Source organism: Neopelma chrysocephalum, unplaced genomic scaffold (genome assembly GCF_003984885.1).
Source record: "Neopelma chrysocephalum unplaced genomic scaffold, ASM398488v2 Primary Assembly neopelma1_147, whole genome shotgun sequence".
NCBI lineage: Eukaryota > Metazoa > Chordata > Aves > Passeriformes > Pipridae > Neopelma > Neopelma chrysocephalum.
Window position 1 is genome coordinate 9016700 of NW_020897809.1, and position 27954 is coordinate 9044653.

The 27954-nt window shown below is 49.5% G+C and overlaps 1 protein-coding gene across 3 annotated transcripts; it reads right to left on the bottom strand.

Annotated features, from left to right (window-relative positions):
• Positions 1–27940, bottom strand: FAM107A (family with sequence similarity 107 member A). Of its 3 annotated transcripts, XM_027700919.1 has the most exons (6): positions 27718–27940; positions 16646–16709; positions 6834–7008; positions 3543–3699; positions 2241–2381; positions 1–1175 (listed from the first exon to the last, which is right to left on the bottom strand). In XM_027700919.1, the coding sequence occupies exons 1-5, from the start codon at positions 27739–27741 to the stop codon at positions 2274–2276; spliced, it is 528 nt and encodes a 175-aa protein (XP_027556720.1). In that variant the 5' UTR covers positions 27742–27940; the 3' UTR covers positions 1–1175; positions 2241–2273. The 3 variants fall into 3 exon arrangements, with proteins under 3 accessions (XP_027556720.1, XP_027556719.1, XP_027556721.1); XM_027700918.1 differs by having other exon boundaries at positions 1–2381; positions 27718–27938; XM_027700920.1 differs by lacking the exons at positions 16646–16709; positions 27718–27940 and adding an exon at positions 15231–15777 and having other exon boundaries at positions 1–2381.
• Between the last annotated feature and the right edge of the window lie 14 nt (positions 27941–27954).

Below are 27954 nucleotides of genomic sequence, written 5' to 3' on the forward strand. Positions count from 1 at the left end.
TGAAAAATACTTTCATCCTTTTCATTGCTGACCTTACTGGATGGCTCCCACTCAAGGACTTGCATAAATGCCCCCGTCCCAGCCCGGGTGAGCTGATAACACTGATTTCACTGGTGCATATGGAGTGACAGATTGCCTCTCCTGGAGTGCATTTCCATCTGTGGCAAAATTACAAATTCATTTGCTGAATTTTTTTGAGCTCTTTGATCAAGGTTACTTAATCTGTGCCATAACTCCTCACAAAACTCCAGCACAGTAATTCTGACTTGCTACTTACACTGATGTTCTCTATGGAGTATCATGCAGCATTCTTTACAGCTATGTACAGGCATCCTTAGCAACACCTTTATATTGTCGGAGAAATTTGACTATTTTTTTCCCCCTGAAAAAATGGTTGATGCTGCTTCTTCCTTATGGTTTTAATCATCACCTATATGAAAAGCTTCACAGTTGGAAAGGATGTAATAAAGCCTTTCAGGTCTTGTGTGAGCCATAGTGACAATATGCACTGGATTTCTGAAACAAAATCATGTTTAGAATAAGCATGAGCAAGGGGCTCTGTAAGAGCAGAGACAGTGCCTTGACATGGGGTGTTCAAGGACTGAAGCTGAGTTAAGGGCTTTTATAGTCCAATCTGTCAAAGAAACTCCATACCTGTATCACTGCTCTTGACATGTGGTGTGGCTCATGTTTTACCCAAGCTGTCAGGTCAAGCAACAGCCCTCTGAAATGAAACACCCCACTGGACCAGGGAGACCAGGGAATGGATTAGCAACTTTTTGATAAATATGTGACAAATACTCAGTTTCCCTTAATTTATGTATGGATCCACTGAAGAAGTGGATAGTAGATGTTGTTTAACCAGGTATTACCTTCCCAGCTGATGAGATCCACTGAGGCCATTCAAGGGCCAGTGTCCAAAGGCAGTCAGTGAACTGTGGTGTTCAGGCTTTGTATCAGGGCTGATGTGAGAAGCAAGAGGATGAGATATTCCCGAAAGCACAATTTTAGCTCTGGATGTAGATACCCCAGGGCATGAGGGGTACCCACCATAAGTGTGGCAGGCTCTGTCCGTACATGGTGCAAATGCACCATCCACCTCAGCTTGGCAATACCAGGAACAAGAAGAGTTTCAGCTTTGCAAGGTGGCAACTGCAATGAGGCAGCTCTGACCTCTGGAACAGGGGATTAGAAGCACTGACAAATAGTTTTGCATCAGGACCTATGTTCCCCTGTATCCCATGTTGTCTACAGATACCAACTGCATGCAGGGTGGTTAACAGGACAGCCTGACACTGGTGTGACATCCCCACATCACCCCCTCTCCATCACAGGACTCTTTCTATAGGTCTCTATGGTAGCACATATCTGGCTGCTGGGTGAGGGGCTGAAGCTCAGTAGTCCAGGGGCAAGAAGCAGTTTGTCTGTCTGCTACATCCTCAGGGATATTCTGCCTGGTCACTGCATGCTTCCATGGACAGCCATGCCAGAAACACCCAGCCTTTGCTTTCAGCACAGAGCATTTGCCTCCCACTTGGGGTGTTGATGGAACAGTCCAATGTATTTTCTGCCTGAGCGTGGAACTGCCTAAATAGCCACTTTCAAACAGCGTTGAAATGCAGTTTTAAAGGTGCTTGTGAAGAACAGTTGCACCTGCCTGTGCTGCACTGGTATGGGCACACAGAGGTTGGTTTTTCTAATAGCACAGGTGTGCTGCTGGGACACACAGCCTCAGCCAGGCTTGACTCACACACTGGTGCAATACCAGTGACCCTTGGGAAAGCCATTACGGTCATCTGGGTTGTATTCAGTAATACACAGGTTGTCCCTTTTAGTTATTATGCCAGGTTTCCAGGAGGTTCTCCACAGCTGCAGCTGCCCTCTTGTCACCTTGTGCATGACAAGCCTGCCTCCAGGAAGAAGCAGGGGTCCCCCAAGCCTCCACAGACTTCCCTGGCTTAAATATTCTCTGTGTCCCTAGAGTTAACCAAGAGTTAGCTGGTGGTTAGAGTGCACCCATGGTCTGGGGGGGAAGGAACATCATTATCTCTCTGTCCACTTGTGTGAGTACTTCTTCAGTGAATACTGCACTTTTTCCACAGTGATTCCCTCCTGGGCTGGGAAAACCTTTTCTGTGCCTTCTACTGGAGCAAGTGTTAATAACCATAAGTAGCCCCGGCGATGTGGCTGTGAACGTTCACCATGTACAGAGATGTCAGCGGGTGTGTGTTAGCACTGGCCTTGGTAGGATCCCTGTTGAGTTTTGGCAGAAGCTACGCTGCTTTCTCATCCCCTGTCACTGTTGATGTTCTTCTCAGGTTTTCCTTGACTTTAATGAATTCTGGTGCATGGTCTTCCTGCTTCTCCTGCTCTTTCTCCAGCTGTAAGAAAGAAGAGTCACTATGCATATGAAAGGACAAAAGGGCATCAGGTGCATTAAAACAGGGGGCTTCATTATTGATGGGTTCAGTTATTATTGCCCAAAGCTGAATGAGTGTGTAGTGCACATGTTGGGGCTCTCTTTTTCCAAATCATCACACCAGACCTTTATTCACCCTTGGTCTCTTTTGTGTCCCACTGAAACATTAATTTCTTTTCTTTTTCCTCTAGGGAGGAACATCTCAATCAGAAGAGCAGGGGAGGGGTTCACTTCAGACCTGGCATGGGGGAGGGAGGAGGAGGTTTTAATCCTTCCCAGCAAAGGAGGCTTGTGAGCCTGGGAAAAGCTCTCAGCAGTTGTTACTGTCTAAGGCAGGGTAAATCATTGTACTGCCTCACTTTTATGTGCAAAGTCTTTATGGATCTGCCCCTAAACTACCTTGTTTCATATTCCTGATTCTTCTCTGAGAGTGCCAGACTTTGGTTTTCAAGTGATCACAGCTTGACTGACATTATTATTGTGTTGTTAATTAAATAAACTGGTTTCATCCATTTGCAGTGGAAATACTGGCAAGCAGGACAGAGTGACTTTACTTTCAGTAGTAATGAGTCTGCTCCCTGATTGCACTGGTTTGGGTGAGAGGGCAGGCATGGAGCACCTGGGGCCTGGCTGTGCTGCTGACAAGTGCACAGTGATTATTGCCTTCCCAGGCATATTTTTGGCCAGGATACATGTCAGGAACTGCACCCAAAAGCAGTTTAGGTGAGATTGCAGCAATGTTTTTTCCAGCACTTCTGCAGCCTCTCACACTACACCTCAGGGTTCTGAGCACCCCTTTAGTGGATGTTGCAATGCCTTCCATGCTATTTAGGATGCTTCAAACTGGAAAACACACCCCCGGGACACTGTGTGGGACCCAGAGGAGATCCAGGGCTAGTGGTGTGTGACAGGGGTTCTGGGTGGTACAAATGTGGTGGATCCCACTGTGAGGATGAGGGTGCTGCAGCCGCTTGGGGCAGCAGTGAAGGCTGTACTGTGGCTCCTGGTTTTATGGAGGGGTAGCAACACTATACCTTGGGTTGAGCCTCAGCCAACCCATCTTCCCTGTGCCTCGTGTTGGGTGGTTAGGATAACCCAGGGATGGCTGAAAGCTCAGTTCTACCTGATCCAGCCTCTGGTGCCTCTTTAGTAGCTCTTTTTCAAAAGGAGACTGCAGTTTCTTTGCCTCTTCCTCTTCCTTCTTCTGTTTGATGAGCAGATCTCGCCGTCGGTGTTCAAGCACTCGCTGCAGCTCTGGCTTGCTGTCCACACCCAAACCTCTGTGGATAAAACGCAGATAAATCAGGGTCAGAGTGCCTACGCCCTGGGGTGTGACCAAATTGCCAGCCTGGCAACCCCAAAACTGTTCTCGTTCCTAAATGGAAACATGGGAGACCTGGTCCACAAACCAGCCCTGGTCCACAGATCCATCGACAAGGTTTGAGGGTGTTACAACACTGCAGGGATGGTGCCTTGGGTTACCTGTCTGGGGTGGGCACATTTTGCTGGCCCTGTATGGTGTGTGTGGTGCTGGAAGTTCTGTGGATCCCATCGCACGGGGGCACTACAACTTTCTGTGTCAGGTGTGGAAATGGGACCTTCCACTGGCTCCCGCTGTTGCTGGTTTTAGTGGTGTCAGGTACGGATTCAGCTGCGTCGAAGACGTTTGAAATAATGACGATTTTTTTCCCACCAGCAGGGGTAGTCATTGGTCTGCAGTAATTGTCCTGGCAGCTCCTTTCCTCGCCGCGCATCCCGTCTGAAGCTTTGCTTCATCTGAAGCCTCGCTTCGGAGCTGAGGGCTGGCAATGCCCCTGTTGACATGGATAGTTTGGGTCAAGAGGCCAAAATTAACTGTCTTTTTCTCCTGGAAGCTGGAGAGTTTGGTGATGGCGCAGGTACCTGGCTCCCCTTTGTCTGCCTGAAGCATCTCAGGTGAACCCCTGTCCTGTGAGGGGTGGAATCACGGAAAAGGAGACACAGCAAGGCCATGCAGGCAGGGCATAAATACGTGGTAAAGAGATGGTAGAAATTCTCGGAACAATGGATATTGCCATGGCTGAAATTAGACAGTCAGATTTACCTCCTGCAGCTGACCCTGACCACCTTCCCACTGGCTCTTTCCCCTCTGGAAGCATGTGAGTAGTTGTGGATAGTGTTTGGTGTTCCTGTGGGTGAAGGTGTGTTTTGAGCCGAGGAGGGACCTCCCCATGCCTGTGCTAAGGGATTGCCCAGGGCATGGCAGGTTGGGGAGTGCTATTAATGCAAAACTCTTTCTCAGCACTGGGGGGGTCTCTGTTCACCAAAGGCTGGTTGGTTCCAGCTTAAGGTCGTTTGAAAGCAGAGACATCAAACCTTGTGGGCCGTGGATTTCTTGGCAGGGTGGCAGGTGCTGAGGTGGTACCTCACAGCACAAGAAACTGAACTGGCAGGCAGGAGAGAGAAACACTCTCGAGATGCAGCAAACCAAACCTCTGTTCTGTCACAATGTGGCTGGGGACCAGTGCTTGCATCCTTCCAGTGCCAGGTTTAATAATACTTCCGACTGTAATTTCTTTTGCTTTATGACAGGACAAACTTCAGAGCAACATCAGTGAAGGCAGCCCTAACCTTGGCCCCAGAACTTTTGTGATGGTTTTTCAAGGCAGGAACAACTTGGATGCTGCAAAATTGCTTTTCCCAAGGCTTGAGAGAAGGCAAACCTGCCTTGGCTTGCTGGAGACACACCATGCAATGTTGCCTGTGGATTTGTTACTATTCCTTGATTTAATCAGCTGGTGTTGTTAGTGCCCAGAGGTGTTGACTAAGATAAGGATTTTGTTACACAAGCTGCTGATTTCGGTTGCTTCTCCCTGCTGCTTGAGGGGAAAAAACAACCAAAGCAGAAACAGGAGCGTCATAGATCCTTCTCTCTCTCCTTCTCCCCTCTCTCCCTCTATAGTAACATGTAGCAGGAAGCAAAACTGGTGTATTTGAGAGTGACAGGAAACCAGCAACGATGGGTTATTGTTTGCATTAGGGTTTGTTTCACACACTTGCTGAAAAATAGCTGGAAGGTCAAAGCCGAACCAGTTTTAAACTGAGGCACGAGGGGGGTCGGGGTGTGCAGGATGGCTGCGGTGGAGCTGCCTCCTGCCAGTACCTGATGGCACATGTGGACGTAACAGTGGCAGGCACAGAACTGGAATAATAAAGAGAGATGATGTACTTTGTGTTTGCCAGTGTGAAGTCCAGCTCAGTCTGATGCCATGGGATCTGCACCCCATCTGCTGCCATTCACCTCTGCGGCTTCTGTTGCAGGGATTTCCTGTTTCTTTGTTCCATCATGGTTAGACTGGAACAATGTTCTTTGAGATCAAAGCCAATGCTGGTGGGTGACCCTTTAAACTGAGCAGTATCACTAGGGAGGAGATGGTCACTCTCAAGCCAGAGAGTTTTAAAAATATCTGGCTGGTATAGTTACCTCTGCCTTGATGCCAGAGAATGGTCCCTGTAATTCTTCTGATTCTGGGAAAATCAAATCAAACGCAAGCCCAGCCAGTGCCAGTATTGATTAATGCACCCCACTGGCAGGCTTGATTGTTCCCTGAATTAATATACGTGTCTGGTTCTCGAGATGACTGCAGTCCTTCAGAACAGAGGCTGTGCTCCTTTTAATTAGGTGGCCAAAGAGCTCTTGTGTCAGGGTATTTCAGGGCATTCGAAAAATGTCAGTATAAAGCCAGCAGATTTCTTGCTGTGCTGAAAAGCCTCTGAGCTAAATATGATTTATTGCACTGATGTTCAAACAGTTGCTGTAAAGGAATTATATGGTTGTAGGTTCTCAGTCATTGGTGTGATTTTCCTGATCTTGTACCTGCACCCCCAAAAAGTTAAATTACAGTGATGGGGTAGGAAGTCAGGAATGTGAATTCTAGCCTGTTTTTACCCACTTGTTATTTAGGGAATCAATGATTAGCCTTCTCCTTATACAGATGATGTCACCCCAGTGCTCCCCCAGCTTTCAATGGCTCCATCCAGCCTGCACTTCTTCCTGCCTCTGGGTTGACCTTCAAGCACACAGGAGTGATGTACATTGCTGGGGACTTTGCAAGTCAGTGGTGGAGACAGAAAAAACAGAAAACCTTCATGCAACACCAAGAGTGGGGCTCTAGGGATGCCTTCCGTCTTCCAGTGCTTGTGGCTCTGAAAAGGGCCAGCTGATGCTTCAGGATGGCAGAGCAGGGGCTTTCTGTTCTGCTTTTGTTTTAAAACAAACTGTCACATCAGAGAAAAGAGGAAAGGTCTACAGCAAGTTTTATGTTTACAAGTGAAGGGATTTATTGTTCCCTGTGCACGTGTGCCTCAGCTCCTGAGCTCCGATGGCTCAGCACCTCTTGGACTGTTCCAGTGGCAGGCTGTTACCTCGTCTTACCTTTTGTGGTTCATCAGCAGCTCTCTGTGCAGCTCTTGATGGCTCTTCGAGGCTTTTACAGGATTTAGGAGCTTTTTAGGTTTGATGAGGTCTGGGTTTCCATCTATGTAATCTGGGTGAGTCAGGATATTCCCACCATCTGGTCGCTCCCGTTGTATTTCAGTGTACATCGATGCTGGAAGAAAAGAGAGGTGTTTGCATGAGAAGTCTCACCCTGCTTGGTGTGGGAACCCACCGGAGCTCTCCTCTCCTGGGCAAGACACAGGAGAAGAGATGGTGCCTGTCCCAGCTGCTTGACACCGTGTCACTGTCTGAGTGCACGTGCCTTCGTGTGCTGGTGCGGGTTTTTTAGAGGTTTTAAAAAATGTTCCCTTTGTGTTGTTGATAAGACACATATTAATTAGATCACTAAAATTACTTGCCAGCCACTCGCTTCAGTGGCTGCAGCATTTAGTGCCAAGGATTAATTAATGCAGGATAGGTCTGACTAAAACTGGAAGCAGCCACGGATGTGGACTGTGCTGAGCTGCTGCTTTGGGTGTCCTGGCTGTGGCTGTCAGTCCCTTGACACAAGGGGATGCTGTGGGATTTTAAGGGTTTCTGAAACACTGGCTTGAGGAAGTGCTGCTGCATCTGAAACCTCTTGACAGGGAAAGATTTTGCTGATATCCTGCTGACCAGGATCGAGCCCCGTGCCAAGAAAAGCACCATTCGCCCAAGCAGTCTGGGATCATGCTGTAATAATTTGTATGTTGGATGTAAGAACAAGAGCCTCCTGTTTTGGAAGGGATGGCAGCTTGGATTTCAGGCAAACCGCAGGACACGCTCACTGTTGGTGTTTTCCAAGTGCTTTACATTTTCTCTTTACAAAAAACCCTATACAAAGTGAGTGCAAAGCACAAGTTATAAGACAAACTGCATGTGGTGGGCTGTGTCTTTAAATGCAGAGCACAGTAGATCTGCCTCCAGTTATTCAGTGTACGGTCTAATCAGGGGCTCAGAAAGAGCAATTTATTCCTAACTATTCACTTGAACAATTTGGAAGTTTACCAGTAAGAACAAAAAGTCCCAGGAAAAGGGTGTAGGCAGCTTTAGGTCTTTAAATGTCTCATTATTAAAGTATTTTTTGGGGCCTAGGATGAAGTTATATGGGTTGATGAAGCTGCAAGGAAAACAGTTGTTCAGTAATGCTGCCTCTTTCTCTTATTTCAATCTCATAAAAAGGAATAAAACCTTTTTAAAAGAGAAATCAATAAAAAAAGGCAAGAGAAAGCAGGCTAGGTCATTCTTTCATAGTCAGTTAAGTACTTATTAAATGTGAAGTGGATTGCAATCAAATGGGATTGTGTAAGGAATAATACTGCTGAAGAAATGATTCAATATCAAACAACTTCTCATTGTAGCCAATGCCCTACTGCTTTGGGAACAAAAGAAAACAAATCAGAGCTCATTACAGGAGTGTAATTGGGGTGAATAGTTCGGTACATATTTAAAGTGCCCCTAGAAGCTGGAATCAGTGATTTTTTTGTATCAAATTATTTTCCTCTAGGGTCACACATCACTGCTGGCAGAAGGGAAGGTGGCGTGATTTGATGTTTGGTGGCAAGTGCCAGGCTGACTGAAACCCCTGCAGGGCTGGACTCCTCAGGCTGAAACTGGGGGCTCAGTGTTACCTTCCAGAGAGATGCACGGACTGAAGAACAGCCAAGGGTTAAGGCAGCACAATTTCATGGCTAATTCTTGTTAGATGAAAGCCAGGTTTTGAACAATGAGAAAAACATATCAGATTTTCACTGGGATAAAATTGCTCTGTTTTTTTCTTGTACTTCTCCCCCTTTTTTCTTTTTTTTTTTTTTCACAGAAGAAGAGGCAGTCAAAAGACAAGGAGGGAAGGTACAAAAGCACGGGTTTGTTTTGGCATGAATGAAATGGTTGAGCTCCTATTTCAAATGGCAAAGATATGTCTTCATTCTTCAAACAAAAAGTCTCTCCATGGAGTAATATAAATAAAATGCCAGGTGTTTTTAATGGAAACATTGGTTTTGGACAGCTATGCTAATGGGCTAACCTCAGTGCCACTGTGTCATCTCACTGCCCTTTCTGGCTGTTCCTGTGCTGTCGTTTAGTCCAGAGCTGCCTCCAGTGACACAGATGCCCACGCTGGCTTGTGTGCTGAGTACCAAATCCTGACACATGTCAGGAGAAGGGCTGGGGCATATCCATCTTGGGTTTGTCCATCTTAAATCCGCCTGTTGTGCTTTGCTAGGGGATAATGCAGCAAGCAGCAAGCGTGGAAGGATTACACAGCCAACCAAGCCTGAAGGACCAGCCTGGATGCTGTAAATGGCTGAAACTCAAGTGACTTTGGTATTGTTTTTTGGACTGAGTAGCTCTCATGTCCTGTTGCTGAGCTATGCCAGCTTTTGGGGCACTGGGGCAGCACTTTTACTTATAAAGTACTGTTTTCCCCCTGCCTCCATGAGTGGAGTTTGGGTTTCCTTTTGCAACTCAGGAGTGGGAGTCCCTTCTCCTCTACCCCAAGATCCAGATGCCAGGTGATTCACTTGGGGTAGGCTGTCCCCATATCCACATAGGTCTGACACCCAGCAGTGTACAACCCCATGGCACAGTGTCATCCAGTCTGGTCTTGTGGTGTTTTCCTCAGACACCCAGGATGATCAGAGAAGGGCCCCCCTTCCATCTTGAGGGGCCCTCTGCTTATGCAGCATTTTGGGGGAACACTCTGGAGGTTTCGAATGGGCTAATGGGGTTATTTTCAGACTGCAGCAGTCTAATGTTGCGTGGCTGAGGCTTGCAAAGAGGCAGCAATTTATCAATCTATTTATTGAAGGCAGATGGGGAAATTTTCCCTGAAACTAGTACAAATTAAGAAAAAAAAATAGGAAGGGAGGAGTGGGAGGAACTGAAATGGACTGGAAGCACTTCTGGCCAGGCGCTGTTAAACCAGCATGCAAAAGTCCTCACCAGGAGTGCAATTTGCCTCTGCGGGGGCCAGGACACAGCAGGTAGCTCTGTGCTTGGTTTTCATTTTGCTAGATGTGCCTAGGGTGTGCAGACACCCACCTTGAGGTTTGGCTTCCAGTGGGTGTCTGTACTGCTGCCCTGGGGACAAAGTCAAAGTCCTGACTGGGACTGGAAGGAGCCTCGAACCTCACTACAAGAACAGCAGTTTAAACCCTCAGAAGCCCTCAGTCTGGAACAATTCAAGGAATGTCTTCCTTTGCACTGAGCAGAAAAAGAAAAATGAGAATATAAAGATATTGGTGTACCCGAAACAGAGCTTGGGGTTATGCTGGGAGTAAGGACAAGGCATCCTTTTTCCTGCAGGTTGGCAAATAGGGACCCAGTGCAAAACGTTTCTCAGGGAGTAGATCTATCATCTTCAAGACCTGATGTAATTCTTGTCCGTGTAAGGGGAGACAGACTGCTATCATGCTGCTTTTTGTCATTATTTATGGTGCTGGAGGTGTAAATCAAGCCAGGTCTCTGCAGTGGATTTACAGCTGGGTGTCTCTTTTTGCATGATTCAGATGTAGATCAATGAACAAGGCTCTGCTCTGGCACCTCCCTGGCCACCATCATAAATCAGCAGAAGATGTTGGACATTTTTATATTGTTCTTGGCAAGAAATAACCAAAAAAATACATGTGAATGTTAATATCTTCTGCTGTACTCAGAAAGACAGTGTGACCTTTTAAATAGGTCTGCTTTGGAGTGTTGCTTATAAAAAGTAGCTCTGTTTTCTTCGACACATTCAGTCTTTTGCTTACTTTTAGATATTTTCCCTTCCCTCATTTCTAGAATCCTGAGGCTTTCTAAAGAAGGTGCGTTTCCAGATTCTTTTCTGTTAGTAAAAAGCAAGACTGCTGGGATGAGGATGCCAGGGACCCTGGCAGATACTTAGGCTTCACATGTGGAGTTATCTCCTCTCTCAACTCTATCTGTGAAATGAGCTCCCAGTCTTGATTAGTTTTCTAGGAGACCCCATAGGGAATTTTCAGCATCTTTGACACGGCCCAGAGACCAGCCACCTTCCTGCCCCAGGGTGTGGGACTGGCTGGAGGACAAAATCAGCATTTTAATATCTTGGTCTGTTCTGACCTAAAGCAAAGCCCAAATTGCTGCTCAGACTGCCTGGAAATGCTTATAAATCCCCCAGTTCCTGGGAGAGCTGCACTAAAATCATCAGTCTGAAATCCTGGGGCAAATTGTTTTCACTTGTGATTATGCTCAGCCCTAATCTTTTTGAGGAATAGGATACCAGGCAGCTTTGGTGCAACACTAAATGCCTTTAAATTTTGCAAATATATATTAAATATACTCTACTAGGAGCATAACATGAGATGTGTTGCTCGGGGTGCTGAGTGACTTTTGTGCAGCCCAGGGCAAGGAGAAAGGTTTTAGCCTGCTCCTGGAAAGGAGGAGGAAGAGGAGGAGGAGGAGAAGTGGAGGACTGGCTCATGCCCAGGGTTTGGCCTGGCCAGAGCTGAGCTACGCTTCCCTTTGCAGCTGCTGCTTTTTGGTTTTCCCTCACTTGGAGGAGATGCCCTTCATAGAGCATTTATTTAGGATTAAGCAATTTGTCTCTCAGTGGTGGGTTGCCCTCTGCATCAGGACCGTGTGCTGCTCCTTGCGCTGCCTCTGGCAGCCTGCTCTACTGTCCTGTTGGGATGGAAATAATCCCCAGGAATGTTAAGAGGATTAACAGTCCTGGAAAGGGCAGGTAACCTGAGGGGTGCAGCTCTGCTTACGGCTGTCTACATGGCTACATCTGTTCTTTACAAGGGGAAAACCTTCAGAGGTTTGAAACAAAATTAATCCATAGATGTTGGGTTTAGAAAGCTGTAGGGTGCAGGGCTGGGCTCCTGCCCAGCACCTCTTTACTTGCACTTGTGTAGAAGAATGGATGGTACAGCAGGACACCAGCTGCTTTTTGCAGGTTTTCATGTGAAATGTCTTCTCTCCCTGACTTTTGTTTTGCCAAGCTCTCCTTGACATCCTGCCTCCTGTGACATACTCACCTTTACTCTGCACACCCCTCCACACTTGTCCTTGCCACCTGCATCCTTAACCTGCAAAGCTCTCAATGCTGCCTTTTGCAGCGTAGGTCAGTGTTCAGCTTTGGCTGAAATATAGAAAGCAAACATAGCTCACAGTGTTTTATTTCTGCTGTCTGTGTCATTTGAGAACTGATTTTCCAATTAGAGCATCTCAGGAGAGGTTTGTCAGTAGGGCCAGATGACGACCAAACTGCTCTTTTCAAAAATATTGTATGGACATCCCTTTCTGAGCAGAGAATGGGCTTCTGTGAAATGCCACCCCCCATAAAAACAGTCAGAAGGCATTATTTTGGGAATGGGATCCATACTCAGAGGACATTGCCATCTGTAATTCTGTGAGACCCTGTTACTTGGTAGAAGGAATGAGATTGGGCGAAAACCTCAGGGGCGTCCGGGGTCAGAGCCCTGGATCTGGGTTTGTAAACCAGTGACCCAAGAGACTGCTTCGTGGGCAGAAATGATCACTTAAAACTGTGGTTACAGGGAAGAACTTCTGGTTTTCTGGATTCCTGGGATTTATTAATGAATGTGTCTTTTTTAAAGGACCAAGAGATTAATGAAGTGCTGCTGAAAGAAGCTGGTCATACACGTCCTGCAAGTCAGGTGGCTGCAAAACCAACATATCAGGACGGGTCACTAGAGCAAGTTTAAAGCTATTTACACAAGTAGCCGGAGCCTGGGAAATCATGTGAGTTTCTGGCACATTTAAAAGTTAACAAACTTGTAACTGCAGTTCATGGGGAGGAAACCTTCCCTTTTCTGGGCTACAGACCCTGATAGCATCGGCTCCCTGAGGAGCCTTCCTTTCCCCGCAGTGAGGGTGCCATCCCTCACAGCCTTCTTGGGAAGGCTGAGAGGAACGGGGCCTGTCCTCACTCCTTGCAATGGTTGGCACATGCGGGTGGAGGTGTGTGGGATCTTTAAACTGGCCTCTGTTACTTTTAAGCACTGGCACACTTCTACCTGTTAACCAGACCGTTCACCTTTTTTTTCACTTTAGGGTATGTCAATGGTTTTGTCAATGCATTTCCAATGTCTGAAGTGGAGCCAGAGTTTGGCTCTACACCTTTTCCTGTGAGAGTGTAATGTCAGACAAGGTCATGCTGTATGTTAAGTCCTACAAAGAATGAAGCTGAAAGTTTGTCTTTTGTTTTGGATTCTTCAATTGATGACATTTTCTAATTTGCATGATTTTTCTAGTGTTAGTTAATTGTATTTTAGAAACACAGAATAGCTGGGTTGGCAACGTGGGGCAGGGAAAGAATTGCATGTTGGTCTCTGAAAGCCCCAAAGCTTTGTGTGTTGAAAGCATCTTTCAGGTGTTTATCTGTGTGGTCGGTGGGTTCAGGGCATAGTGAGGCACCCAGGTACCAGCTTGGGTGAGTCAGATGTGGGTGCTGCACAATGGGAAGGCTCACAGTGCCTGGACACCCTTTGGTGGGTGAGTCCCTGCAGCTGAGCCTGCAAAATATGCCCTATCACCCCAGCTAATCCATGTGCTGCTGTTACACAGCCGATCCCAGAACAAAATACCTGTAATTCACATTAGCTTAATGACCACTGTGGCTTACTGCCCTGGTGATGGATGACGATGATGAGGTTAGTAGTGGTTATAATGATAATAATAATAATAATGATAATAATAATAATAATAATGATAATAATAATAATAATAATGTGAGCCTAAAGATTGGCAGATGCTAACCACTACCCTCCCTGGGTGAGATGGCACCAGCTCCCATCCTCACCATGATTTTCCTCTGCTCCTGCCGTGCCGGCAGCTCGGGAGCACCTCATGCCGATGGACCTGGCACACTCCCCCCTGCTTGTCACCAGGCGACCGTGTCACTGATAAATGATACGCGTGCTCTGGGAAGGAGGCAAAGAGCCTTTGTCTGCTTTTAATCTATAGTTTTAAATAATTAAGCAAGGCTAATTCTGGTATTTATAATGTAATAGGGTGAGTGTAACTCGATGTGGCCGCCGTGGGAAGCAGTTCCCAGCTATCAGGTGGCTGCCTCGGGGCAGCAGGCGCGCACAGCCCGGGTCCCCTCACCTTCACTCAGCCCTGACGGTCAGGAATAAACCCCAAGAGGTCACGGGGTCAGAAAGGGAGAGAAAACCCTAATGGAAATGTAAAACAGGGCTGGGGGAACACATCCCTGCAGCTCCCAGCACCGCTGCCACATGCCAACACTGTTCCTACCTCTGCCTCTCTTCTGAGTGCATGCTGGGGATGAGGCCTCTCACCAGTACAGCCCATGTTGCTCACCAGTACAGTCTGAGCTTCCCACCAGTACAGCCAGTGTTCTCCCACTATTTTAGCCAGTCTCCCCAGTTCAACCGCAGTGCCCTGAGTTCTGCTTACCCTTGCAGAGTCTCGTGCCAGCACCGCAGACCCCAGGGCTGGGGTCCCCCAGTTACCCCAGCACCAGAGGGCACAGAGTGGGCGCTGGGCTCAGCCCGGACTGCCCATGTGTCACCACCTGCAGTCACCCCAAAGGTAAAGAACTCCAGATGTCGTCATGGTCACTGAGCTTTGCACTCACGCACGTGTATTTGGAAGAGAGAAATCTCATCAGGTTTGAGGCTTGTTGGGCTCTTTGGGGTGTAGAAGTTACTGGCTGGAAATGCTTGTGCTGTCAGGCAGCAGCAAGTGCCCTTTTGCTGTCAGGCTGGTTAATCATTTCATTTAATTACCTTGGACTGTGATAAGCAAAGATAGAAAGGCTCAGATCTCACTCTATTAGCAATCACCAAGACATCCCATGCCTTTTACAAGCGGCATGTGGAGCACTTATTCAGTTTTGTTAGGCAGTGGCAGATGCTCAGCAGTCCTTCTTGACAATCATAAACTTACTTTTAATCTCTCATCAAATATTTGCTCTGTGCATTTGCCTGCCTATGACAGACATGCACACCAATCAGTAATGAATACTTTAAGGTAGTTCAAAGGTATTTTGTTAAATACAGAGAAAATCCTCCCACGTTGATTTGCAGGCATTGTAGTAGCCCCCTGTCCAGCCCAATGCCTCCCCAAGAAGAAGGTTTGAATCGCAGCATGGGTTTACAAAGGGAATTTCTTGCAGGATATGTTTGGAAAGGCAGAAGCAAAAGTTGCAGCTTCTCAACCAGCTACTGAAGTATTAAAGTAACATGATATCTCAAATAAAATTAAAACAGGGTCCCAAGTCACCTGTGCATAAACACGTATGCAGTGCAGAGCAATCCCACGGGGCTCAGCAGCCCATCCCACAGGAGGGAGCAGCAGAGAAGTGGGGATCCCCCGGGGCAGTTCGGGGGGCCCTGAGCTTACCTGATTTCCGCAGCGTGGCCCTGGGAAGCCCAGGGGGCAGGTGCTGCCCTGCGCCCCACGACATGGGGCTGTGGGGGCTGAGGCTGCTGCTGCTGCCTGGCTGCACTTGTGCCTACGTGACTTTTGGCTGGGTCCGACGAAGCTGCCTGGCTACTGCCAGGTGTCTGCAGTGGGAGCCTGGACAGGAGGTCACGTGGAGGTGGCTGCTGCACCGGCGCTGCCTCCTCGCTGCTCTTGCCACCTCGCAAGGACCCCACCGAGGGCTGGAGCTCAGCTGGCAGCAGCCGGTGGCCTTGCTCACTCCTCAGTGCTGGTCCCAGAGGTCCCTCTGCCGCCCTGCAAACTTGTTCCCTTTGCTCTTTGTTGCCAGATGATGTTTTCCCAGGACGGATGAACAAGCAAATCACTCTTTCTCCCCAAAGCAAACAGCTCTGTGCGTGCCCGGGCATCCGAGCTGCCCACTCGGCACAGCCGCTGCTGCTGGTGGAGAGGTCGTGTCCCTGCTCCACGGAGGATGATTTCTCCTCAACGTGCCTTAACCACTCTCCTGGAGAAATCAGATCGCCCCAGAGGAAGCCGCACGCCCACTCTCTTTAGCAACCACTGCAACAGCCAAGCCGGCACCAGGGCAACCGCTCGAGTTATCGTGATTATTCCCTGGCATGTTGCAACACCCTGTCATCAACCAACTGCTGCACGGCCCAGGGGAGCAGCTGCTGCACCCCAGGGGTAGGGGCTGCAAGAGGGAGCAGCAGCCCCTACACGGGGCCATGGGTATCCTGGTGGCATCAGAGCTGTGTGATGCCACATCATCGCTGCCCCATGTCTCTTCCAGCTGAGATACAGCCCTTGATTGAACTGGGCTTCTTGTTCCCATCCTCGCTGTGGCTGGAGGTACCATGTTGGCTGTGAATTGCCACAACCTGGGAAACCAGGGGCTGCAAAACTGGGGGAGGAGAAGCAACCACCCCAGCAACTCCTTTTGGCTCTTAGGTGGATGCTGTGGTCCAGTTCTGCCCAGGTTGCCCAGTGCCAGCCTGCAGATGCCCAGAAGGGTCAGGGATGGAGCACAGCCAGAGGAAGGCATAAGGAAAGCTGGGGTCACCACTGAGGTGCCCAGGCACCTTCACACACCGTGGCACCCATGGTCTGTCTCAACCACGTCCTGGCCTGACACTCCTGGCCCCATGAAAGACTGGAGAAAGAAGCCAGGCTGCCAATGAACCACAGGACTGCTCTTTTACTTGTTTGCACATCTCCACAATTTGCTCCTCTTGGTGTCCCAGCATTTTCCCCCATTCCAGCCATGTTTCTCAGCAAAGGTCTCAGCAGCACCAGGTGCGAGCAGAAGCCCCAGTCCCTCCCAGCTCACCTCCAAAGCTCTTTGTGAGGCAGCACAGGCTGCCAGCACTCACCTGAACCATCACTCCCTGGCTTCTTGCTCCCACTTGGACTCTTGGACTGAAGGGAATATTCTTTCTGAAAGAAAAGACAAGAGAGGAGTGGGAAAAGACTGTACAGATATTGCTCTATTACAGGAGATGAAACATAGGAGGCATTGCTGGTCCTTTGCTACTAGAGACTAAAAAAACTATTTTTCTTTTTAACTTCCTGACCAGGAGCTGGTAAATTTAATTGACATGGGGCATCAGATGCAGGAGACAGGAGGCAGGCTGGTCCACATTCTGCTGTGTGTGGTGTGTGTCCCTGTGCTTGTGTGAGCACAGTCAGTCAGACACATCCAACCATGGGTTAAACAAGGGCAGGGTTTGGCAGACCCTATGCAGCTTTTACCTCTAAACCAAACCTGTGGTGAAGGAGAGGCCTTTAAGTGGGAAGGTTGTGCAGTTTTTCTGCTCAAACTGCAGCCTGCCTCACACCCATGTGTGCCTCAAAAGTTTTTTGTGGCCAAGCACACTCCCCTCATGTCACCTATTGCCCCATGGCCTGGCTGCTCATTGCACACTCCAAAAATACCATTTGGTATTTTGAATGGAAAAAGAAATGGATGCACATCTGTACTACTCCCCTTGGATCATCTTTGAACAGGCTTTGGTTCTGTGAATTTGCTGGAGATGTGTCAAAGGGGGAAAAGAGCATCAATTTAAACCCACTTTGAGCTCCCAGGTAAGGGTGGTTATTGCTGGTGGATGTGGGAATGGAAACCATCAACACCTGCTTTTGACTGAGTAAAACAAATCAGAAAAAGGCCAGCTAAATTTTCTGGATATACTTCTGTCTGATCTGCCCTGGTGCCTGATGAGTTGCACATCTGGACTCCTCTCTGCAGGAAAGTGAATTTGTGGGGTGTTTAGGACCTTCTGTCCTAAACCAAAGGACTGTTCTTGGCAAAGCTCTTTTTCTGGGAGCTCCTTGCTGAACAATTATCTTTACTATCTGAATTAGTTAGTAATTTCACCCTGTGCTCTTGTGTCTTTGGGATTAACAAAAAGCCTTTGTATTGCCCCTGTAGCTCCCTGAAGGTTACTGTGTGAGGGCGGTTGATTGCTGGGTGATATTTATTTGGAGTGGCTCCTGCAGACAAGGATTTGCGTCAGTCACCAACTGCCCCCATGTTTCTAACGAGTGGTGGGAAGACGAAAGACCACAGCAGGGCCCTTGTTACTGGGGCTGTACATTAGATTGACTTTTAGCTGCTGAGTTACTGTGCTAGTGATTTTGGCTGCTGGGTGTCGTCTCTTTAGCCAGTTGCTGTGGCACCAGGAGCTTTATGGTGTGGACACATCCCCTCTGTATTAAAATGGCCCAGACATGTCAAATGAGTGCCCAGCACCAACACTGACTCTTCCAGGGATGTGTAATGCTGATGCAAATACAATGACAGTGAGATAACGCTGCCGCCGGGATGGGCTCTGTCTGCCTGACTGAGGGGCCTCCGTGCAACTGTGAGTGACAGAGCAGACAGCTCTGCCTGGTCCTTTCTGCCTGGATCTTTATTAAATGTCCATGCTCAGCACAGGGTTGGGAGTGCAGCATTGCTGCCAGTCAGGCTTCTGGTCTACAGGCAAAATTTTGGCTCTGCTAAAGTAACCCAGGGCTGGACTTGAGGCAGACAGTGTTTTACCTCCTGCTGTAGGGAGGTTCTGGAGGCTGGTTAAACATTTCCTCTGCTGGGTTAATGCTAGATGTTGGCTGAGGTGCTGCTTGTGGTGGTGGGGACTGACTGGGCAGCCCAGCCTTCCCTCCCACCCTGTGTGCCCCGGCCCCCAGCACAAACTCCGTGCAATCCCATTACAACCTAAGAAGTCGTGCTGGTTGCACTGTGGTGGTGACCTTGGTGGTGGCCAAGCCAAGGCAGGGGTTGTGTAGGCTGGTCAGAGCTATGCTGGGTCTCTGATACTGTGTCACCTCTGTGGCACAGTGTGTCTGGTGACAACTCCTGCTAATCTCCACTTGAGCCATTAGTGTGTTTGCAGAGCAGGACGGCTCCTTGCACCTCCCAGGCTCACAGGGGCAGTTAATGATTGCCCAGATGATGGAGACTTTTGCCTGCTCCCCATGGGACAAAGCAGGGTATGGGACTCTGTCCCCGGAGAGCTGGGCAGGGGAACAGGTACCACAGGAGTCAGAGGGCTAAATTTGTCACAGCACAGAGGGCTCAGATGGGGGGGATGTGGCAGTAAATGGGCAGAAAGTGCCTGCTAATTCCCCAAACCTCCTGTTTCCATGTGAAAATCACTTTTGTGTGCAGTGTGACTGCATCTTCTGAGGAGTAAGAAGTAATAATAAAATCTAGCATCAGATGGTAACACTGTGCCCCTCTGCAGGCAGGCAGGACAATTCTGGAGTCATTGCTGATGGGAGCAGGTACCACTTCCAACCTGCAGCCAAGATCCTCTTGCGTGGGATCCCCATCCTGCTTTGACCCTGTCAGTGAGGACACCCACCACTTGAGCTGGAATTAGCCTAGTGATTAAATGGGTTAAATGCCACAAAGCAACACAAAGTATAAATAGTAAGTAGTCCCATGTTTTGCTTCTGAAGTAACACAGTAACACTATTCTGTGTTACTCCCAAACATCCTGGACACCACTATAACCCAGCAGGACTGTTTCTGGGCCTGACTCTGATGCACAGCAAAGAGCTCCTGCAGCAAATGTCTGGAGGCAGTTTCACACGTGTAGGATGCTTTGAACCACCATTTCTAACCACTGTCTTCCTCCCTGGCTCCCTGCTCAGAGGGTGCAATGCTCTTACTGCAACTTAAAGCCAACCGCCCTGTGTAAACCATTAATCAGTGTTTGTTACTTGTCCCACGTGTGGGTGCTCTAATATTTACTTGCAGCACAATTGATAGTAATTTTGAACCATGTTTGTGTTCTGATGAAAGCAGGGAAATGAGCCATCAGTGTGGTCAGAGCATGAGCCATGGAAAGGGTGATGAGGATGGCTTCTGGCAGGTTCAGATCAATACAGGTGTCATTAAGGTGCAATATCAGAGCATCTCTATTGTATCTGTAGCCAAAGTCTGAGGAAACGAATTAGGCAAGAAATTTTGGCAATCAGATCATGGTGATAAAGAGGTTTTGAAGTGGGCAAAATGCCACCCAGGCTGAGAACTGATGTGACTCTCCCACAGACCTGGTTTTGGGAGGGAGATGCCATTAGCAGGGTTGGAAGTTGCTCTACCTATTTAAGAGTAGACGGGCTCAAAGAGCTGCTTTGTCCCTAAGGTGCTGTAGCAGCTGCTGACATCGGTGAACATCAATGAACACATCCATTGATTAAAATAGTGTTATTGCTTAACCCAGAGGCTTTGAAAGGAGTTGTCATGGCCTGGAACAAGGCATTGATGGTTGGCAGATCGAAGCCAGCATTTCTGTGTGTGATGAAGCCACAAAACATGCGATTTAGAGGTTATCCCAATTGTACTCTATCTCTGTTTTCAGTTAGCCCCAAACACCCTCTTGCTGCTCCTGGTGCTCTGTATAAAAACATCTCTTATATGCTTCTGGATGGTGAGATGCCATCTAAGCTGTTGCTCAAATTTCCTGTGTTATTGCTGAATTCTGGTCTATCTGTGCCCATTTGCAGCAGCTGGGACTGATCCAGAGACTTCAATGAAATCATCCACTGGATGGAACTTTGGAGGATTAGTAAGACTTTTTCCCATCTGTGATGTCAAAGCACAAAAATCTGTCAGCTTGATTGTTTGGCTTCAAAGTCCTGCCATGTGAAGTGTTGAGGTTTATTTGATTTGGCAAGCTGGTGCACATGTTTGCCGGGATGACACCGTCTTTTTGTCAAGGAGAAACAGAGAAAATCACCAGCATGCCCCAACGCCTCATACTGCTGCTGATTCCCTGATGGCCTTGTCCAATGAAGTGATGCAGTTTGGATGAATTTCCGGAATTTCTTGAGGGCTGGGAGAGGCAGTATAACATCCTGGCCCCTCCAGAGCTGGCAGACTAGACCTTGTCTTCCTTGTGGAGGTCACGACATAGCTTCTGTCGGGGCTGTTGTGAGAAACTACCTGTTCCTCTCTCTGGCAGAGGCAGAGCAATGCTGTTTGGGAGGGTTACTCCCTGATGGGGAGCTTGACTGTGCACATTCCTCTCTCCCAGTTCATTATGGGACACTGTTATTTTGGCAGGTTTCACAATCAGGACTGGCAGGCACCCAGGAGTCAGTGTCCAGGCACATCCCAGCATTCCTGAGCCAGCAGCTATGAAATCTGCTGCCACAGTGCTGCCCTTGTCATGGGAAGGGTCTTGGCAGGGTCTCTGAACCACCACAGCCTCCAGTACTTACCTCAGCCCAGCCCCACTGCTCCCTGTTCTGGGTTGCTGGATGCTCAGCCACCCGTGTCCAGCCCTCCATGCAACCTGCCCTGGGGGGAGCTGGTTTTTCAAGAGAAGCTGTGAGCTTGTATTACTCCTGTTTCCTGGCCACAACCATAGCTGATTTCACTATTGTATCGCAAGGACTCTAAGAAATATCAAGTTATTGGTGTAACATTTCATTACTGGTCTTTCGACCTCTACAAGTCTGCAGCCTGTCTCAGACTGAAGTGAAGCTGAAGGCAGATGCTTGTGGCCGCTCTCACGAGAGCAACCAGCAGCTTCAAGGATTTTTTTGACTACATCCGTTTGTAAATTTAGGCTTACAGAAGGAGAGGGGGCTCTCAGTCTGGCTATGGGGCCAGGCTGACATTCCTGCAGCTCCCACACTGCTCTTGGGGAGCACCAGCCAGGTGGCCACTTTGCTGCCTAGTCGAGTAGAAAATTGCAAATGCTTCAAATAGTGCTTAGTGTTATTTTATTCGTAAAGAAAACACAATTTGACACAGATGAGCGCCGTGCTGACCTCTGCCTGTCTTTGTCACCAGTACCACTCCCCTCCCAAATCCCTGTGGCCCCAGAAGGCAAGCACAGCCCTCCTGTGGCCGTGAAAGCTGGCAAATCAAGTCCCATTTCACTGAGCGTCCAGAAAAAAGGACAAAATAAACTAGAGCAGGGAGGCAGCACCATGGGAATGGGGGCTTGCTGGAGCTGCCAACCCCAGGGCAGGGAGCCCCACTGAACTCCCCGCTGTGGCTGAGCAAATGCTGCTCCCCTGCTGCTCCCCAGTGCACGCCCGGGGAGGTGCAATACGACACAGCAAAAAATTTCCTGCAGATTAATGAAAGCAATCAGTGACAGGGCTCAGCCCCATGGCAGCTGTTGCACAAGGTTCATTTGTCAGCATTCAAGCTGACGGCAAAGCCAAACATCCCCCTGCAAAGGGCACGGGGAGGCTCTTGGCACAAACTGGAGCAGCACATCCGTCCACCAGTGTGGTGCCGATGGACCTGCTGTTCTCCTGTGGTCCTAAGGAAATCCTCACCTGCAGTTCAGTGCATTTTAACCTGGTCCCCTCTGCAAAATATGGAGCACACAACACCTCTGCATGCCAGGGCAAAGCCAAATTGCTGCCCCGCTCTCTGTTGGCAATACCTGTATCTCCCACCTCAGTGTTGTCAGCAGCAGTTAAGCTGTTGCTATGGATAAACCATTTTTTACCTGTCTCAGGAGCTTATTCTTACCCTGTGCTGGAGGTGTGGTACCACTGATGAAAGTGAAAGACTGCTCCATTGTTTCTGGGGATGCTGCTGACTGCAGGGGAAGAGCATCAGTCACTGGTACAAAAGGGCTCCAGCAGCTTTGGAGTGAATTGTTGTCATGTTACAGAGAGACCATTAAGACACCCTGAAGTGCCCTGAAGAATGTTGTTTTGCAAAAAGTGAGGCTTTTGCCACATGATTAATAGGGACAATATTTATTTCTGGTACAGTGCCATGCTGTCCTAGAGTTGCCAGGCTGCAGTGGCATCATCACTCCATTTCACAACTGGGGACCATATGTTAGTGGCCAAGGATAGAGCTGCCATCAGCAATCTGCTCTTCTGACAGCACCTTGCTGAGCTCTATACCTGCCCAGGGTTACTAGAATAGGTCCTTAGCTCATAAAAATGGGATTTGTGAAAAGTAAGGGCAGAAATGCCCCATCAGCCCCAGGCACTTCTGGTAACAAGCTTTCAGGGCAGTGGTGTGGTCTGTTCCCTGTGGGAACATGAGCCATCTGGTTCCTGTGCAGAGGAGACCCCAAAGGGAAGAGGCCAGAAGGGAGGAGGTTTGGCAGTTAGGTTGGAGGTGGATAAGATGCCACCTTCCAGGCTGAAAATGCCACCATGGGCTACAAATAGAGAAGGCAGCGAAGGAAGAGGTGAAGCATCTCTGTTATTGCAGGGTTCATGACGAGGCAGCAGATGCCACTTAAACAAGACCCCCAGGAGCAGAGTGAAGCAGTGAAGCCTTTAATTACTTTAATCCATTTTTATCTGTGGACTGCTGAGCCGTCCCAGAGCCAGCAGCTGCAGCATTTCCCATGCAATGATCTTGGTCTCCCCATGAGCACATTGTGCACCTCCCTTCAGTTTAAGCCCTCTCTATGGCTCTCTTGCAACAGGCAGCATTGCAGTGCCAGATAACCTCTGCCCTTGCTCTGGAGGGGCTGGCATCATGCTCCTCTGCGTCCTGCCCCGCACCCTCACCCATAGATCAAACCCCTGTGCCACAGCTTGTCATGCACAGACTGGTGAGATGTGCTTGGTCACCTTACTGGCACAGAGGCTGCATGTCCCTCACTGAGTGTGCATCCCCACGCTGCTTCAGGGCAAAGTCAGCTGCTGGAGCTGGTGTGGGTACCATGGAGCTGACCTTGCACTGTGCTGAAGGGTGCAGCACATTGGCTGCTGACCCAGCGCAGCTGCAGAAGCAGCAGAGCAGGTTGGGGAAGGCTCACTGTGTCCAAATTAGTTCCCTGTCTGCACTGAGCCCATATGAGCTCTCTCAGGACTGAAATGTCAGCCTTTCTGGAGGCAGAGAGTGGGTTATGTTAGGTGTTGGAGGTGGTTTACTAGTGCTGTCTGGGTGGTGGGCAGATAAGAAATAAAGCTGTGGTCTCATTCCAGGAGCTAGAGCAACCCCAACATAATGAATTTGGCTTCTGAGGTCTGGGATGCCACAGCCTTTTATTCTACTTTGAAAGCTACAAAAGCCCAGACCAGTGTCTCTGCTTAGAGTTCAACCTGTGGGATTTTAAAGGGTTGAAGAAGAGGAAGGCAAGAGGCAGGTTAAAGTCACCTAAGAGAGCTTCTGTGGAGGTTTTGGGACTAGTCCTGACCCAGCTCTCCCACTCTGAGCTGTGTGTTATGTCAGACAGATGAGAGGACCTACAGGTGTTTGCTGTCTTATGATCCAGAGCTGTTATTTTCTGGGTGTATGTTATTTTTGCCCACAAACTGGCTTTTTATCAATAATCTCCCCAGTCTTGAGGCACTTTGGGACTTTCTGCTGTGCTTCTGCAGCTCTCATTCCTGCCCCTCTAAGAAAGGCTTGTTGCAGTCAGCAAACTCTTCTCCCCGAGCGGCACAATACCCCAGGACACTGAAATGTTGTGGTTCCTGGTTGCCATCTGGTTTCTGGATTTGCTCCCGAGGCCAGTGCCACCAAACAGCTGGTGGCATTCAGCTAGTCAGGGGCCTTGGCACCTGCAGCCCCTCTTGCTGACATCAGAGCAGCAGCCCTGGGTGGTGAGGGGGGATGGCCGGGGCTGCAGCGTCAGAGCAGGCAGGGTCCCTCAGAGGGCTCTCATGCTGCCCAGGCACTGGGATGCTTTGAAAGAGCTGGCAGAGACACTGGCTACTGGCTTTCTGAAATATTTGTCTGGGAGAACCACGCACTTATTTACCTATTTGAGAGCCTCCTGCTAACGAGGGGCAGAGCAATTATTCCTCCTCCCACCACCCCCCATCTTTCTGCAAAGGAATTTTTTAGGACTTGCTTTTCATTCTGGGTATGAGGGGTTCATTTTTGTAGCCTTCATCTTCCTTATGGTGTGTGAATAATATGTGTGATCACTGGTGAGAAAAAGAAGTCTTGAAGTATAACCAGGTGTGTTGGTGGAGGAGCTTGCCAGAAGCCAAAGTTGCTCTGAAAAGGGGCTCTGCTCTGGACCAGCAGTGCTGGGGTGGCTGAGGGACATGGTACATGTTGTCCTGTGCCACCTCCCTTGTACCCTGAAAAGACGGGTGGATGAAAGGCCAGAGAGTATGTCCCATCTGAGCTGGGACACAGGCTAAAACAGGGGCCAGGCTGTGGGGGTACCCTCCCTAGTAGGGTAAGTTGGGTTTGTGTGGAAATCCCACCAGCAGCTCCCAGAAATGCTTGTCCAGTCCTGCAATGCTCAGATGGAGCAGTTTTAAAGGATGTTCTCAAACTCCTGTTTTCAGCATGGGCAGCCAGGTACTGTGGTTGCCTGAACAAGCAGAGCCTCTCTCCCTGGCACTGGCATTGCTGCCTCTTGTTGTTCTAAACCAGCCGCAGAGCAAAGCTCCCTGCTCAGCAGCAGGGCTAATCTGGGCTCATCTGACATTAGTGTAAACTGACACTCTTGGGAATTTGGGGACAGAAAACTTTCCCTGGGGAAACAGCCACTATGCAAACCCTGCCTTGAGAAACCATGGAGAAAAGCAGCGGAGAGGTGCAGGTGCCTGGAAACCACCTTCTGCACTGCCGGGGGGGCTGGGAGCATCTGCCCTGGCACCCTGGGGAGCTGCTGCTGGGGAGGCTGCACTTGCAGGATTATTTGAAGGGGGTTTGCTGAGGCTAGAGGAATGTCAGCCACACTCCTGTTTCCAGTAGGGCTGATGCCCTGCAGAGCAGAGGAACTGGCAGGGAATCAGCACCAGCTCTGCAGCACCCCTGAACCAGCCCCCAGCAAAGTCCTTCCCTTTACCTCGAGCGAAGGGTATCCCAGCAAGGGTCTGTGTCTTGCTGGAGTCCTGCTGTTGGCTTGGGCCCGCAGGACACTGGTGATACCAGAACAGGTTTTCTGGGAGTAGATGCAGCCTTTGAAAGTAGAAATGTCCTTGGAGCCATGCTGGCAGCCTTTCCGGTGCCTTTTGTTGTGGAGTTGGGGATTGTGTTGCACTCCACAATCCACTACTGTAATCCCCTTGGAGTCCTGTTCTGTTTTAAGCTTAAACAGGGTGCAGCTGAGACTGCTAATGCAGGTGGTGCTGGCGAGGGGTGCAGAGCTTTCATTCTGCTTCGTGCTCCCCTGCAGATCCTCTATGGGCTGTAGCTGATGGATGGGGTCATGCCTGCCAGGTCCCTGTGTCCTGAGCCGTGCTGGTTCTGCAAGGGCTGGGGGAAGGAGAGTTTTCCTGCCTATCACCCGGACCCAAGCTGGTCCTCAGGAGGGCTGTATCCTGCTTTCATGCCCACCCTAGAAAGGCAGCAGAAGGAACTGTCTTGTTTTCATCCCCCATCAGCATCAGCCTAAGGGTAAAGCACTGACCCAGGAGCTGCCAGTCAGACATCCCTGCTTGGTGCCAGCTGGGCAGTGGCACAGGCTTTTGTCAACCCAGGCAACATTTGGGAGGCTGAAATGGGAGTGACATCTCTGACCTTTTGGTACCCGTGAAAATAAAACTGTCTCAGAGCTTTTTGGAGCTTCCAGCAAGCTGGTGTGACGGGAGAGCCCGAGATCCCGGCAGTGTTTCAAAGCCAGGCCATTCAGTGCCAGGCTGCAGTGGGATCATGGTGTTTCAGAGAGAGGGAACAGTCAGGAAAGCTGTCCAAAAGCCGTCTGGTCTGGTGGTCAGGAGGCTGGCATGGACTGCTTTGTATGCAGCAGGGCTTAACCGGGTGGCGCTGAGCCAAGCCTGACCTAACCAGCTTATTTCCCTGCTTCCAGTAATGCCTGTACGAATGCGCCGGGGCCTGAAGGTCACAGCCACGTGAGCAGGGGTCTAGGGATTAGCTGTGGGCAGAGCATGGCTCCTCCTGGGTGTGTTGTTGCAGCCTTGAGCCCCGGGAATGGCCGTAGCTCCGCTGTGTGCTGGAGTCAGTGTGGCATTGGCACCTCAGATGGGTGTTGGAGAGGCAGGGGGCTGGCTGGGAGCGGCACCTCCTCTACCTGGCACTTTTCCGAAGTCCAGAAAAATAGGTAAATGTTTACTAGTCCCACTTCACCTCTAATTTTCCTTCTGGGTGTTGGTCACACTGGCCAGTGGGTTGCTTTTTTGCATGTTTTCCCTGCAAGAGTGTCTATCTCTAGTTTTGGAAGAAAGTCCAGCAAGTTTGCAAAATTCTGCAAGGCACCTAGTTTGGAGGTGCCCACACCTCTGAAGGCCACACCCATGCTCAGCTGAGCATGAAAGGTCCCTCCTGCAGCAAAGGGCCGGTGCTGTCCCCATTCCAGTAGAAGTTACTGACCTAGTGTGGTGCACAAGTGTGTTTCTCTTAGAGCTGGGAGATGAGCTATGGAAGTCTAATTCCAGATCAGGCCATCATGGCTGAATGGTGATGATGCATCTCTAGGCACTGATGTCATCAGCCATGAAAGCAAAATGACATCTAACAGCATCCTCAGCACAACCATCTCTAGCTACCTCCACAGAGCTCTGACTTCATTAAGCTCTGTTTCCATATCGAGCTGTTTGAGCGCTCTCCCCAGGGGATTTGGAGGAGAGGGAGATACATGTGGGTGCTGTGGGACTTGACCCAGCTCCTCCCTGTCCTGGGAGGGAGCTGGCAGCAATTCCCAGGCCAAGAAACACTCAGGGCTTGTTCTGTAGTGCACCAGTGGGAGATAGCCTGCAAGGCTGCCTGACACATTCGGAACAAACCTGATGTTTCTCCCCAGAAAAGTCAAACTTTGTCTGTCCTATTGCAATGCTCTGATCCCCTCCTTGCTGTCCTGAAAAGCCCAGCAGGCCCCAGTGCTGAGCCCATTAGATGGAATTACTTAATCCGGCCCTGACGAGTGGCACCCACACCCAGGAGCGGGTCCCTTCCCCTCTAATCCCTCGCTGCCATCAGCCGCCTTAGCACGCGCGGGGCAAAACAAGCACCACGTGAGCAGATGGTGCCTTCTCCATCCTCCCGCCACCACAGCCCTGCATAAAACTGCCCCGTTACCTTTTTCCCGTGAGACGCCCCCATGGTCGAGTGTGTTGGCTGTGCTCCACTCTCCGGGCTGTGGGACCGGCCAGCTCTCTGTGGTCACGGCTCCGTTACTCCCGGGGGGAAAGGCAGCTGTGCAGCTCCCGGCCCCTCGGCGGCTGCTCCGGGGAGACGTGGGTGAAATCCAGCCTGTCTGTGGTGGGGTCGGGCGGGAAAGCTTGCTTTTCCTCCCTTCTTCCAGCACGTGGAGAA

Bases quoted from the DNA above. Each gene is read 5' to 3' on its own strand.
- FAM107A (XM_027700919.1), bottom strand. From the start codon at position 27,741: ATGGGGGCGTCTCACGGGAAAAAG. The intron at 7,009-16,645 runs GTGAGTGCTGGC...CTTTTCTTCCAG, and splicing joins GCCAGGGAGTGATGGTTCAG to CATCGATGTACACTGAAATA. The intron at 2,382-3,542 runs GTAGAACTGAGC...TCTTTCTTACAG, and splicing joins GGCACCAGAGGCTGGATCAG to CTGGAGAAAGAGCAGGAGAA.